Source organism: Antechinus flavipes, chromosome 3 (assembly GCF_016432865.1).
Source record: "Antechinus flavipes isolate AdamAnt ecotype Samford, QLD, Australia chromosome 3, AdamAnt_v2, whole genome shotgun sequence".
Taxonomy (NCBI): Eukaryota; Metazoa; Chordata; class Mammalia; order Dasyuromorphia; family Dasyuridae; genus Antechinus; species Antechinus flavipes.
This window is the reverse complement of record NC_067400.1, coordinates 115,474,540-115,489,681: the sequence shown is the minus strand read 5'-3', so window position 1 is coordinate 115,489,681 and position 15,142 is coordinate 115,474,540. Positions and strand designations below refer to the sequence as shown.

The 15,142-nt window shown below is 31.8% G+C and overlaps 1 protein-coding gene across 3 annotated transcripts in view; it reads left to right on the top strand.

The window, feature by feature from the left end:
• The window catches only part of DACH1 (dachshund family transcription factor 1), a 481,861-nt gene that overhangs the window by 351,834 nt on the left and 114,885 nt on the right, over positions 1-15,142 (top strand). For 2 of the 3 annotated variants that reach the window (XM_051983908.1, XM_051983909.1), the window contains one exon: positions 986-1,120. In XM_051983908.1, the coding sequence (XP_051839868.1) occupies positions 986-1,120 (135 nt within the window). Of the gene's footprint in view, positions 1-982; positions 1,121-15,142 lie in introns of all 3 variants that reach the window. The other variant, XM_051983907.1, reaches the window with a different exon arrangement.

The following is a 15,142-nucleotide window of genomic DNA, read 5'->3' as shown; positions in this document are numbered from 1 at the left end:
TTAGAAATCAATAAACACTACAAATCAAGATTTGATTTATTATTTTATTAGTTGTCTAAACTTAAGAAAATAATGGTGATAATGTCAGTAATGCAGATTATACTTAAAAATATGTTCTGCATAGTTTTTTTTTTCCTTTTCTGAGGGAGGGGGGGTTGTAAATTATTTATCATTATACCCCTGCTGATAGCCAAATGAACAGGTAGATGTCTACACAGATTGATAGCATATTTATAAACACAGATATGCAATATATACAATATATAATATATACAGTGTATATGTATCATACATATAGACACATTATATATGTATATATACAATCTATGTAAATATATAGATAGATATACCTATTCATACATATGTGTGTGTGTGTGTGTGTGTGTGTGGGTGTGATAGACACACATATATACCCCTATATTTTTGAGAGTAGCCAGGTAGCATGGTAGATAGAATACTGGGCCCAAAGTCAGGAAGATTTGAGTTCATGAGCTGGGCAAGCCACTTAATCTTTTTTATCTCAATTTCCTCATTTGTAAAGTGAACTGAAGAAGGAAATGGCAAATCATTCCAGTATCTTTGCCAAAAAAATTTACAAATAGGGGCACAAAAAACTGGACATGATTGAAATGACTAAACAACAGCAAAGATATATTTCAAGATGAAAGTTATATATGTTTGTGTCCAAAATTAAATAATGAAAATAATATATTATTTATTTTTAATTATGATAGAAAAATTATGCCTGGATTTTTTAGTTTTAAAATTATAAAGAGTTCCTTTTACTTTCCTGAAATTCAGCATTTATTAATGATATTTTGTTTCAAACTTCCATTTCCAAATTCCATCTTGAGCAGTATGCTTTTACTTGTGACAATAAATAGGGTTTCCTTTTTACAAAAAAAGTTAACATAAATGGAACACTCTATATTATTAAAAGTATCACTGTGTATATGTGTATATATGTTTTGTTTTATATCAGCAGCTGTTCATCAAAATGGGCTCTCCATGAACCAGATGCTGATGGGTTTGTCACCAAATGTGTTACCTGGTCCAAAAGAGGGGGATCTGGCTGGCCATGATCTTGGCCATGAATCTAAAAGGATACACATTGAAAAAGGTAATAGTAATATACTATTCTCATAATCCTCAGTCACAATTGTTTAATTCATGACAGCTTTCAACAAATAACATAAGATAAAAGGTAAAAGATAATTGTTTCAAAAGATAGGACAATTTAGGGGTGAATTTCTCAATGTTCCTCAAAGACCTTCCTTTCTGAAGAAATATATCTCTCCTCAGAAATTTCATTTTACTTGTCATAATTCTCATGAATTTAGAATGTTTTATTTTTATCATAACATTACACATATGCATCATTTTTCTTAAAAAGTCATAAATTCTTTGAAAGCGAATATTGTCATTCTCATTTATAATACCAAACCATATAGCATCTTCAGAAAGGTAAACTGCTTTTGTTTCAGAGAGAAGCTTGGGATCATTCAAAATACTATATAATTTCCCAAATTATATCTAGGATTTTCTCTCCTTTCTATTCAGTGATTTGTTATTTGTTCACTTTGGTATATGCCCAAGAAATCAATACTGATAAATGGATTACTTATATTTTTATTATAATATGGAAAATAGGAATTCTTCATTCCATTCCCACTCACCTCCTCCCCCCCCTTTTTAACTTTACAATTACTGAAGTCAACTTTTGTGTAATTCCAGATCTTATTTGAGATGGTCTACAATGTTGTTCTAGAGTTCAATAAATTCAGTAAAATTGCCTCAGCAAACAGGATTATCTAAACCAGAAGTACACAACCTTTTTTTCTCTCTATCACTGACCACTTTGTCAAGTGAATCTAATGGGCCCATTCATAACACAATGTCGTTTAAAAAAAAAAAATACATTAAATAAAATGCATATAAATGCAAAGGAAATCAATTACACTGAAATTTAAATAGTTACCTAAATGTCTTTTAAAAAACAAGTTCACATCTACAGGGGTCCTCAAACTTTTTAATTAGGGGGCCAGTCCACTGTCCCTCAGACTGTTGGAGGGTCGGACATAGTAAAAACAAAAACTTTGTTTTGTGGGCCTTTAAATAAAGAAACTTCATAGCCCTGGGTGGGGGGATAAATGTCCTCAGCTGTTGCATCTGGCCAGCGGGCCATAATTTGAGGATCCCTGAAAGGTCCACACTGATTCTGCACTACACATCTTCCATGTCAGAGGCAAACATCTTTGGCAAGCTTTATAATTTTACTTGATATTATTAATCAGCTAGTTCAAAGGTAGAATTATCTATTGCTGAAGTAAAAAATAAACTGATTCTTTCAAAAGACTGTAAATACTTATTACAATTTTGTATTAAAGTGGTTAAAGGATGAGTACTAGTTGTAAAAGATTTTGAATAAATTAATTCTTTGAAAAATAGTTTTAGAGAAGTAATATTAAATATGAAAAATAGCTACTCCCTCTAAGGGTATAAATTCCAAACTTTTATCCCTCCTTAGCCTTATATGACCTTTGACCATGTTGCCATAATTTCCCCATAGTAGTTATCAATATAATAAGTGCATTTCCTTCTTTCTCTCGGCATCACAAGCATAGCTAGGAAATAGTTTGTCCGTCAATTTCCTCTCCTTCTGGCTAATTGACTGTTCTATATTATTTTTGAGTCATAAATGATACTATACTTTACTCTACGTCTTCATTGTTCATTGCCTAAATAAGACTACCTGTTTTATCTCAGTCTTTGTGAACTCATTGGGGGTTTTCTTGGCAGATTTAGAGAATGGTTTGCCATTTTCTTTTCCAGATCATTTTACACATGAGTAATCTGATGCAAACAGGGTTAAATGACTTGCCTGAAGTCATCCAACTAGAAAGTTTCTGAGGCCAAACTTGAATTCAAAAAGATGAATCTTCTTGACTCCAGGCCTGGCACATTATGCACCACCTAATGATACTTAATCAGGAGGTGTCCAGCTTTCCCAAGAGTGTAGACTAAGTGGTCCATTGTTATCTAACCTCAAGCAATCACTGGAGGTATATTCCTTTATATTGGAAAGTAAACAAGTTCCTAATTTAGGACAAAAAATAACTCAAAAATTGCCAGAAATAAGTCAAATTGAATATATACATAAGATACTATCATAAGGGGGCGGGATGCATAGTGATGGAAACTATGCATTCATCAGACACTAGCTTTTTTTTTTTTTTTTTAACCTATTCTCACTCCCCTACATAACCCTAAATTATTCTACTTCCTCCTTGGGAGTAGTTCTGTCTGACAAATCTGCATCAAGCAGTGACAGAAAAAATAATTTTGCCTGATCAACTTTTAAGACCAATTAAAATAGGAGGAAAGTAGAAAAGACAAAGTTTATTCCAACTCATCAATTCTGCCATCAGCCAAGATCTAAGGTATTCCTTTGCTTTGATCAAACCTTTTGCCTGTCATTTAGATAGCCCTTTGCTGATCCTCTTACTAAAAGAAATGATCGAAAGAGTTTTTAAATGATTTTGGCGTTCAAGTATTTATTCAGTTTTGCTGAATTGTCAATATTGCTCTCCATAAAACTCAAATAGTTCTGTGGGCTCTTCCCATTAATCTATTGAACCAAACTGAACATAGTTCTGCCCTATTTAGGAAGGACACAAAGGCAAGGTTATATGATGACTTGTTACTTTAATATAGTAGGCATAAGATACACTTGTTTTTAATAGTGTATATTTTATGGTCATGAGAGATCCAAACTAGCTTGTGCCCTTTAATTTGTAGTCACAGGACCTGTATTCATAGGCTGACTTTGCCATTTATTGCCTGCATTAATCTTAGGCCTCAGTTTCAATAACGCAAAATATAGGATTGGAACTTGAAGATTCCTTCCATCTCTAAATCCATAAATATTATGTACATATCACATTATAAGGAAAGAAGAATATGGAAATCTAAATGACACCATTCCTGCTCTTGAGAAGTTGATAATATGATAGATTTTAAGAAATAAAATGATTATGAAATTAAGATGATTATTAAAAATTTCAGTCTCAACAAAGCAATTTTTCAAATCAGTGATCTTTCTTCTCCTTTCTTTCTCCAACTAATACTTTCTACATTTTGGTTCTTTGTATTAATGATGCAACTTCATAATATATCTAAAATACACTTAAATGAAAATAAAATCCCTTCCTTTTGTGGCATTTATCATATATCTTTATATTAGCTTAGTAACTTTTAAAAACAGTATTTTTCCTTTTCTTATTATATGTCAAAACAATTCTTAGCATTCATATTTGCAAGATTTTGAGTTTCAAGTTTTTCTACCCCCTCTATTTCCTCCTCTTTTCTGAAAATGGTTGGCAATTTGGTATGTTATACATGTACTATAATATAAAACTTATTTTCATATTAATCACAGTTGTGAAAGAAACAGAAAAAAAGAAAAGTAAAATAAAATACCAGAAAGGATAAAGTAAATGTAAAAATGATGTTTCAACCTCATTCAGACAGAATACATCAGTTCTTTAACTAGATATGAATAGAATTTTCCTTCCACAACTTGGATTGTTGTGTTACTGAGAAGAGTTGATTCATTCATAGTTGATACTCACACAATATTGCTGCTATTATCTGAAATGTTTTCCTGGTTCTGTTCATTTCACTTTGCAAGAGTCCATGCTTTTCTGAAATTTGCCTGTTCATCATTTCTTATTGCACAATAATATTCCATTACTTTCATATACTACACAGTTCATTTAGTTGTTCCCCATTTTCTCCCCAATTTCTAGTATTTTACCACTGCAAAAAGAACTGCTATAAATATATTTTTGCTCATGTAGGTCATTCCCCCTTTTTATGATCTCTTTGAGATATAAACTGAGTAATGGTATTTCTGGATCAAAGAATTTGAAGAGTTTTGGTTGCCCTTTGAGCATAGTTTTAAATTGCTCTTCAGAATGATTGGATCAGTTCACAACTCTGCCAACTTTACATTAGTGTCCCAATTATCCTATCATTTTCCTTTAATTGGGGGGATGTCATATTAGCCAATTTGGAATATGTGAGGTGATATCTGTGTTGTCTTAATTTGCATTTCTCTAAGCAAAAGTGACTGTTTATATCATTTGACCATTCATCAATTAGGGAAGAACTAAAATTCTTATAAATTTGACTCAGTTTTCTATTTATATGAAAAATGTAAATATTGCTGTAAAGATTGTTTCCCAAGTTTTTGCTTTCTCTCCCATCTTGGTTATATTGATTTTCTTTGCACAAAAGCTTTTTATTTCAATATAATCAAAATCACCTGTTTTGCATTTCATAATGTATTTTAATTATTTAACTTGTCCTTTAATGCTTTGTTTTACTGATTACTCTGAATGCTATATGTGTTTAGTATAGATATTGCTTCTTTGTCTGTGGTACTTTCAACAAGATATAGTTTTCCTCCTTATCTCTTTTTTTTACTTTTACTTTTTCAGAGATCAGGATTGCTACCCCTGTTTTGTTTGCTTGTTTGTTTGTTTTATTTCAGCTGAAGTATAATAGCATTTGTTTCAGTCCTTTACCTTTAGTCTTTATGTTTTTTCTTTGCTTCAAGTTTGTTTCTTGTAGGATTTTTCCTCCTGTTTGTCCTCTCTCTTTTCATCTATCCTTTCCTTCCTCACCAATGTTTTGCTTCTGTTTACCACTTCCTCTCATCTGCTCTACTTTCTGTTAGTACACCCCCACCTTCACCCTTTTACTTAATTCTCTCTTTTCTTCCCTATCTGGTGAAATAGATTTCTATATTCATTGATTGTGTATATTATTCTTTCTTTGAGCCAATATTGATGAGGATTAAGGTTCAATCAATGCCCTTTGGTCTACCTTCCCATTTCCCCCTCTACTGTAGTTAAATCTTTCATATCTCTTCATATGAAATAATTTGCTTCTTTCTACCTCTCCCATCCTTCTGCCATTGTGTGCTCTTATTTTTCATACTATATTTATTTTCATATCATTCACTCAAATTCACTTTATGCCCATACTTTCTATGTATATTCTTTCTGTTTGAACTATTAGCAATGAAATTTCAAAGAATTACAAGTATCATTTAACCATGTAGGGATGTAAATTATTAAGCTCCATTGAATATCTTATGTTTTCTTTTCCTTTTTTTTTTTTTTAACCTGTTTATGCTTCTCTTGGGTCTTGACATTGGAGATCAAATTTTTGGTTTAATTCTGATTTCCATATGAAAACTTGAAATCCTTCTATTACTGAATGATTATTTTTTTCCCTTAATATATTATGTTTAATTCCACTGGGTAATTGATTTTTTGTTGTCATCCTAGCTTCTTTTTGGAATATCATGTTTCATGAATTTTTAACGTTGAAGCTATTAAGTCCTGTGTAATCTTACTTATGACTCCCTAATATTAGAATTTTTCTTTCTGGTTCCTTGCAGTATTTTTCCTTTACTTGATAATGATACAATTTGGATAAAATATTCCTTGAAGTTTTTATTTTGGATTTCTTTCATAAGATGATAAGAGGACTCTTTCAATGTCTATTTTCCTTGAAAATTTACTGAAAGATGCTGTCCAGGTCCTTTTTAAATTATGGCTTTCAGCTAGTCCAATAATTTTGACCTTATTTCTTTTGAATCCAGTTGTTTTTCCCATAAGTTACTCAAATTTTCTTCAATTTGTATTGTTTTCTATTTGATTGATTTTTCATGTCTCACAGAGTCATTAACTTCCACTTGCCCTAGTCTAACTTTTGAGGAATTTAGTTTTTGTACTTTCTTTTCTATTTGGCCAATTATACTTTCAAGCAATTGTTTTGTCCTCGGTGGATTTTTGTGTCTCCTTTTCCATCTGACCATTTTTAAACAAATGTTTTCTTTCTGCAAGCTATTGTCTCTCCCCCACCTCCCCAATAATTTCCTTGTATCACTGATTTTCTCCAATTTTTCTTCTATCTCTATTATATGATTTTAAAGGTCCTTTTTCAGCTCTTCAATGAGTTCTTTCTGAACTTGAGACCACTTCCCATTTTTATTTGAGATTTTGCCCAAAAATGTTTTGGCATTGTTGTACTCTTCTGAGTTTGTGTCTTGATTTACACTGTTACCATAATAGTTTTCTGTTATCAGATTTTTTCCCCTTATTTTTCTTTTCTTTTAAACTTGATTTCTACTTTGGGGGTGTGTGGAAGAAAACTGTCTCAAACTTCTTGTGCCAGGGTCTTCAGGCTCTAGTTATTTATCTGGTACTGCATTTATGGTACCCTGAGGCCCAAGGGGAACCCTTATGTGTGGTGCTGTGCTGAGGGTGTTAGGTTTGTATGGGGTTACTGGCACTTCTGTAGGCTGCAAGGGTCTGGCAGCTTACCTGGTACTGAGCTGGAGTCCTAATACTGATGTTTGGGGTTGTCTGAGGCCAGTAGGATGTTTCTGCATTTTCCAGGGATACACTGAAGCACAAAATAGTCTGGCACCTGGAGGTTTCCTGTTTGCCAGGGACTTCACTGAAGCACATGGAGGTTCTCAGAGCTGGAGTCTGTTTATCCCCTGACTATGCTAAGGCATGTGGGGGGTGGGATTCTGGTGTTGATGTGTGCTTGCTCCACTGCTCTGGGGCTCAGAATTTCCCACTGCCTTGCTGAGATGGGATTTGCTGTTGTCTTTCTAGAAAGCTTCCTGTTCTGGACTGAGCTTTCTGCCACTCTTCCAGATTTCTTGGGCTTCAGGATTGTTTCACCTTTTTACTGGTTCTGCTGTTCTAGGATTTGTTTTGAGGAGCTAATTTATGATTGTTTTAGAGATGAACATGGGAGAATTACCATGATTTGCGCTTACTCTGTCATCTTGGTTCCTAGAAGTCCCACTCCTAGTAAGTTTCTAATTAAACATATTTGTATGAAAACAAATGACTTCCTTTCAGATATATGCATAAATTGTTTTTGTATATATACCATTTTTGGAATTGAACTATACATTTGCATTTGTCTGTTTGCCATCAGAAATCATTCAAAAGTCAATAATTCTTAAGAAATGAAAAGCCATTTTCATTCACTAAATCAGTGTTGTACAAAATTGTAACCATCTGAATTTTAAGCTTCAGAATTTTTTCCTAATTTTATATATTAGCTTGATTTTGTTCTGAATCATATTTAAATTACTTCATCTTTTGAAAGACTTTAATTACCACCATTAGAATTCTAAAATACTAACTGGTTAATAAACTTAGAATCTCCTTCATTTTTAAGATAAAAAGCTTCTCCAGGGTTTTGAGTCTCCAGAGAATTTAATTAAAGTGTAATAGAAATATAAGTATAAAAAAAAGTTACTCCATGAAGTAGCCATCATATAATATTGTAATCTGACCCAAGAGAAAAAAGAATGAATTTAACAGGATCAACTTCATTTAACACTCGAAATATTCATTTGTAGCTAAAGTTTTCATCCATCCAATCATTCACTCACTCATTCATTCATTTAAAGACATTTAAAAGTTCATATTTGCACTGGCTCTTCTCAGACCTCACACCACAAGTGACCAACATAGGATTTTTGATCTGCTCAATTTCCAACTTGAACTTGTTCACCCCTCCTTTAGGCAAAGAGCTGGAGAACTTTTTAAGAGTCTTGCCATTTTTTTTTTTTTGTTGTTGTTGTTGTTGTTGTTGTTATTGTTGTTGTTAGCTGCAGCTATGCTACTACTAGGGACTGTAAGCACATGCTGCTAGGAAATTATTTTTCCTTAATAAGTCCTATCATTTCTATATTTCTTGACACATATTATTTATATTTAGGTCCTATGCTGTCTCTAAAGTTGTTTTATACTTTTGATGACTCATAACTGATTTCTTGCTCAGTTTTTTGTTTGCTTTAAACAAATTCTGTTATTTTTGTTCTCAACTTGTATTAGCCCCAGATAAATTTTATTTTTACTTCCTAAGTTAATTTATTATTATACTTATAAGTTACATATTAATTTTGTTTACATAATAAGTGAATAAAACCAAACAGAAATAGTTTTCTCCTGATTGCTGAAACTATATTTTCCATAACAAGAATTATAGTATCAAATAAGTTTACAAAGTATTTTAGATAAGTTGCCTCATTTGATTTAACAACTTCGTGAGACAGGTGAAATATTTATCCCCATTTTACAGACAAAAAAAATTGAGGCTGACAGAGAGGTTGCTTATGTTCTTCCAGCTAATAAATGGTTGATGAAGAATTTGAAATCAATTCATCCTTCCTACAAGTCCAGTAGTTATGGTGCATTGTTCCACCCAGATCTCTGTTATTAAGGTGAATGAAATTAATAATCAATAATTTCTTTTACTTGGGAGTGTCATAATCTCTAGATGTTCTTTTTATTCTTATACAAGTCATTTAATTCTCCAAAACCTCCTTATGTGAAAGATTAGATGGAAAATCTCCAGTTGAGAACACAGTCTTGACCATGTTACTTATTGAGATGATAGGATTTTCTAATCCATGTTGCTGTCTTTCCTCTGTTTCCTCTTTCTTTTCTTTTTCCTTCCTTTCTTTCTTTCTCCCCTTTTCCCTCTCTCCTTCTTTCCCTCCCTCCTTCCATCTCTCTGTCTCTCTTTTTTTCTCTCTGTGTCTTTCTTTCTTTTCTCTCTCTCTGTGTCTTTCTCTCTCTCTTCCTTTTTTCCTTCCTTCCTTACTTTTTTTAGGATTTTTTTTTTCTTTTTTGTGTAGCAGATATGTGGTACAGGTGTTAGAATGCTAGGTGTGGAGTCACAAAGGTTCAACTTCTGGAGTTCAAATGTGGCCTGAGACACAAGTTGCGTGATCCTGGACAAATCATTTAACTCTGCCTCAGTTTCTCATATGTAAAATGAGCTGGTAAAGGATGTAGCAAAATATTTAAATATCTCTGCCAAGAAAACCTTAAATGGGGACACAAAAAGTTGGACATGACTATTTATTTATTGTATTTCTATTTATTTTAAAAAATATTTCCTGATTATATTTTATTCTGGTTAGCGCCATACATAGCTCGTGGCTTTTTATTTGATACCCCTGTTATAGGGTATAGCAGGCTTAGTAATGTGGCTTAAGATAGGAATCATCTGGAAGCACATAGCAGTGACTTTATTTGTTTGTTTGTTTTTTGCTTCCTTTTCCTCTGTTCAATATCATATTCCCCAGATACCTATGCTGAGATTTTTGTACTTGAAAGTAGCTTGACATTGTAAATTTGGAAGCATATTCTTAATGGCAATAGATGGTGAATTTATAAATTGACAAAGCCTTCAACTAGTTTTCTTAAATATTTGGAAATATTTTATGTGTCCCCATTTAAGGTTTTCTTGGCAGAGATATTTGAATGTTTTGCTGCATCTTTTACCAGCTCATTTTACATATGAGAAACTGAGGCAGAGTTAAATGATTTGTCCAGGATCACGCAACTTGTGTCTCAGGCCACATTTGAACTCCAGAAGTTGAATCTTTGTGACTCCACGCCTAGCATTCTAACACCTGTACTACATATCTTTTTATTTTTTGGGCATAATTTATATTTCATCATTTTATTTGATTGTAAGATTGCTATAGTTTCTCCAGAACCACGATATCAAAATCCCAGGTTAAGTTAAAGCTGAAATTGAGCTGCCACAATTTAATCCTAATTGACATTTCCTATTGTGCAATTATTAATTGATTGCCAATAAGTTGTTTATGCATGTATACTGTGTAAATATATAATATGTACATATGTGTATATATGTATACATATTTGCACGTGCACATAATTTTACATATACACACATAATACATACATACACATATGTATGTGTATGTATATATATAAAATTATTGAATGTCTTTGTAAAATATTCAGAAATTTGCCATTTATGACCATTAAAAATATGCTTCCAACTACTCCATAAATGAGCCTATTAGAAATACATTTTGCGTGTGTGTGTGTGTGTGTGTGTGTATACACATATGTGTGTGTGTGTATATATATATATATATGATAGCACAAGTCTTTCGACTTCACAAAATTATATACACACAAAGAAAGAAAAATAGAAAAAACAAGGTACTCTACATCTATATTATACATTCACACACAAATATGCAGAGTAGCTTGCTTGCTTTTTGTCTTTGTTTTGTAGTAGCAGCAATGGGGAAAATAGAAGGTTTTTCAAACTATGACATCACATCATTGTAATGAAGAAGATACAAACATATATTTTTCCTTATAAAAACAACATTGTCACTGTTATGTTGAAACCTTGGAGGGGGAGGGACAAACTAGTAATGGTCACATTGTGATAATAAAGGATGGTTAAAAATTTGTTGACCTAATGAAAACAATGTCTGGGTGAAAAAAAAAAAAAAACACAAGTAAACAAGCAAAACAAAAGTCAATGACGTATCTCCATGCCAAGTTATTTAACATCCAGGTTTCAGAAAAACTCTTGATACTTTTTTTTTTTCCCTGCATGATGATAGACTATATTCAATTGAAGAATTTTATTTCCCACCTTACCTGTAGTTTTCTATCTTTCTAGTGTTTATATTTAACATTGATCTTAACAAAAGAAAGAAAGGCCTGATCTTTATTTAAAAAAAAAAAAAATAGAGGTAGAATTGACTTTCTTACTAAGGAGTTATACACCTCCCCCCAACACACACACATATACACACAAACAGACCTCAGATGATCCATCAGTTTCCTTGTTCTATTCTATTCAAAGCCATTAGCATTTTGCTATATTTTTCAGCCTTTTGCAGACTTTTTAGAATTTTGAATCATATTCCTGTTTGGTAATAATTATTGATAGCTTTAAGTCTAAAGTGCTTCAGGCTTGTGTTCATTATAAATAAAAATGTACCCTTAGAGTTATTGGTGTAGATACGCTCAGATGAAATATGGATTTTTTTTTCCTCATGTAAAGGCTGTAAAGCTAGATTGATTCTTCCTCTTCATCTTCTTTATTTCTAACTTTCCTCCGGAAAGGCCTATAGCTTTGCAATCTCTTACTTTTTGGAGACTCCTTTACTGATAAAAAAAAAAAAAAATCTACTATTGGATACATTTTAACCTCTTTCCCAGCTAATATAGAGTTCAAATTATACGTGTTCTGAAATGAGTGACTTACATAAAAGAAATCCATTTATTTCTAAAAGTTTACATGCTGAATTGAGTATTTACATTAAAATGGAAATGTTTGTTTTAAAAATTTTGACTTTATATTCTAATATTGTGTCTAGATTCAATAACATTTGTTATTTTGCTCTCTTGACTAAGGTAGAGACCATTCTACTTAATAGGACTGCAAGATGAAGTTCCTTTTTTTACCTGTGAGTTCTTGTAGATAAACCCCAAGAACTAAAATTTGATACATAGTGATCTTTGTTCACCTTTAATCTAATAATAATAATTAACAAGAGTAAAACATAAATATTTAATTTTGAGCCTTTACCTAATATTACATCAATGAGAAGAAAATAACTATTTTCACAAAAGGCATACTGAAATATTTGGTTACTAATTGGATAAAATCAAAAGAGAAAAATAGTGAGTTTAATGTGCTCTTACTATATTTTAACACTCTCTGTTCATACCTCAATGGTTTCATACTTGCATATACATACATGCAAATACACAGATTCAGATTCTTCCTCTTGCCTAAAGAATGCAGTGTTCTTATTTGCAAAACCATGTTAGAGGTTAAGAAGTATAGTAATAGCTCCCTTGTCTCCTGTGCTTGCAGTCATTCTAATTCCTCATCAATTTGATGGAATGATTTAGTACCAAACCTCACACTTGTTCACTGCAAGCTATAAGATAACCAATCATAGGCAAGTCTAGCAAGTTACTGGAAAGTATTTGGAGGAGATTATTTGATGCATGGCATCAAAAACTAAAATCTGATTAATGTCTCATTTTTATTTTAATAAGACCAAAATTACTTGTATACTACTTTGGCTTCAATTCTCATTTAAAAAAAATCTCTTCCATTATTTCTGGATAACTTAATGTTTAATCTTCAACTTTTTCTTTAACTCTTATTCAGTCCTTTTTCATTTGGGAAACTATGCCCAGACTTTTATACAGATAGGATCTGCATATCAAACCAACTCTTTCAGAATATCCTACATATTAAACTTTTAATTTTTAGATTACCATTGTCACTAGTGTCTTATGCTACAGTTGCAGAATATTAAACAAGTACAATTGTTTTAACTACTGTGAAATTGACAGATGAAGCTGAAAACCAAAAGTACCTTTCATGGGATTTTAAACACTATTTTCCTCCATATGCCATCCCAATTATTATTTAGATATTACATTCCTAATTTACTGTTAAGGTTGATTAGAATTCAAGCCTCTCAAAAGCATGCACCAAAGGTCTTGGGCTGTGGAAAACATTTTTATAAAATAATCCATTAATGCAGAGGAGTGCAACTAAATTAGTTAGCAATTTGCTGAGCATGAATTAATGAACAGAGCTTCTTCCAGCTCCCAGAGTTGTAATTTTCATAATAACCTCAGACCTTTATTTGGCAGGTTGTTTAGTTTTTTCGTTTGAAGGTTTTCATTAGTCTAATGAGGACTGTGCAAGGGCGAGCAGTCAGCACAATTTACATGGGGAAGCTATCATAATAAATGAAGCAATTTGAATAACACGCAAGGGTTTATGCAACAAGATAAGAAGAGATTGTAGAGCGAGATTTAGAGGTAACCAATACATTAGACCAACTAATAACTGAAGTAATCCCAATAAAAGGCTTAAGTGAAAGGAATGAAATTAATGATATATACAAAACTGTAATGATATGATACATGATTCATTAGATTAATAAAATAAGTGTTCAATTGTTTTTAGTGCTTTTAGTCCGAGCTTTGTTTGTATCAGGCATTTTAATTAGGCCTGTTCACTGGATCACTTTGCTTAGTTAACTTTTAGACCATGGCTGAGGTTTTTAATGATATTTTCTCCTTCTTATTTAATCTTTATAGCCTTGATAGTTCATTGAATTAATTATATGCAATATATTCTGTATGGAGATGCTTTTTTAAAGTAATTGCTTACAGCTCTACCTAAGTGGTGATTAAACTTTAGGGAGGAATGCACACTATCTGTTTTTAAACTCTTAAAGAAACTATTTTTGCTGCTTTTAAAAATTAACAAAAATAAGGACATTAGGTGAAAAAAGGGTCCTAATAAATATTTTATTAATGACCAGTTTAATGAAACTTTACTAATAGAATATCATATCACAATTTTATTACATGTAAGTATTCTACTGATAAATTCCTGACTATAAGCAATTGTCATTTTAAAAAATAACTATTAAGATAAATGGTTTTCTTTTATATTCAGACTAATGCATTAGGACACAGGTAAGAAAAGTTGTTTTAAAAAATCCCAATATTTTTATTTACCTGTTTGAGGAGTTCACTTTGGGAAATCATGGATTGTAGTTGTACAAACAAGAAACAGTTCCTCTGATCTTTCATCTTTACACTTATCAGTTAGTACAAATGACAAACGTGCCTTTGGTACTATGTAGAGAAAAATGCATTTCTTATCATTATTGAAATTAAAAAATTCCACAGTAACTACATAAACCTTTAGGAGTCATTTTGTCCTTAAAAAAAAAAAAAAAAAACTGGAGCCAAATTGCTTTTAAAATAACAGTAAAATATAATTTTTATCATTATTGTACATCTGCCTTCACTACTGCTAAGTACCATGAGGGAACTGTTTCTATTCTAATCAAATTCTTTGATCACATGGAGTCCAGTATGGTACTTAACACCATTGAAATGCATTGATAAACAGGCAAGACATGAGACTTTTCATGGAACAGACTTGATTATTGGATTCCTCTGTTTTCTATATTTCAAAGTGTAGCAAAAGTTATCTGCCAAGATTAAAAACAATAGCTACTACTACAACCATAGATTTCATTCTTTTTTTTTTTAATCTTTTTTTTTTCCCACCCAATGGCATTTTATTTTTACACATACACATAAAGATAATTTTCAACATTCATTTCTATTACATTTTGTGTTTCAATTTTTCTTCTTCTTACCTTCCCCTTCCCCAAGAAAGTAAGTGATCTGATATAAGTTAA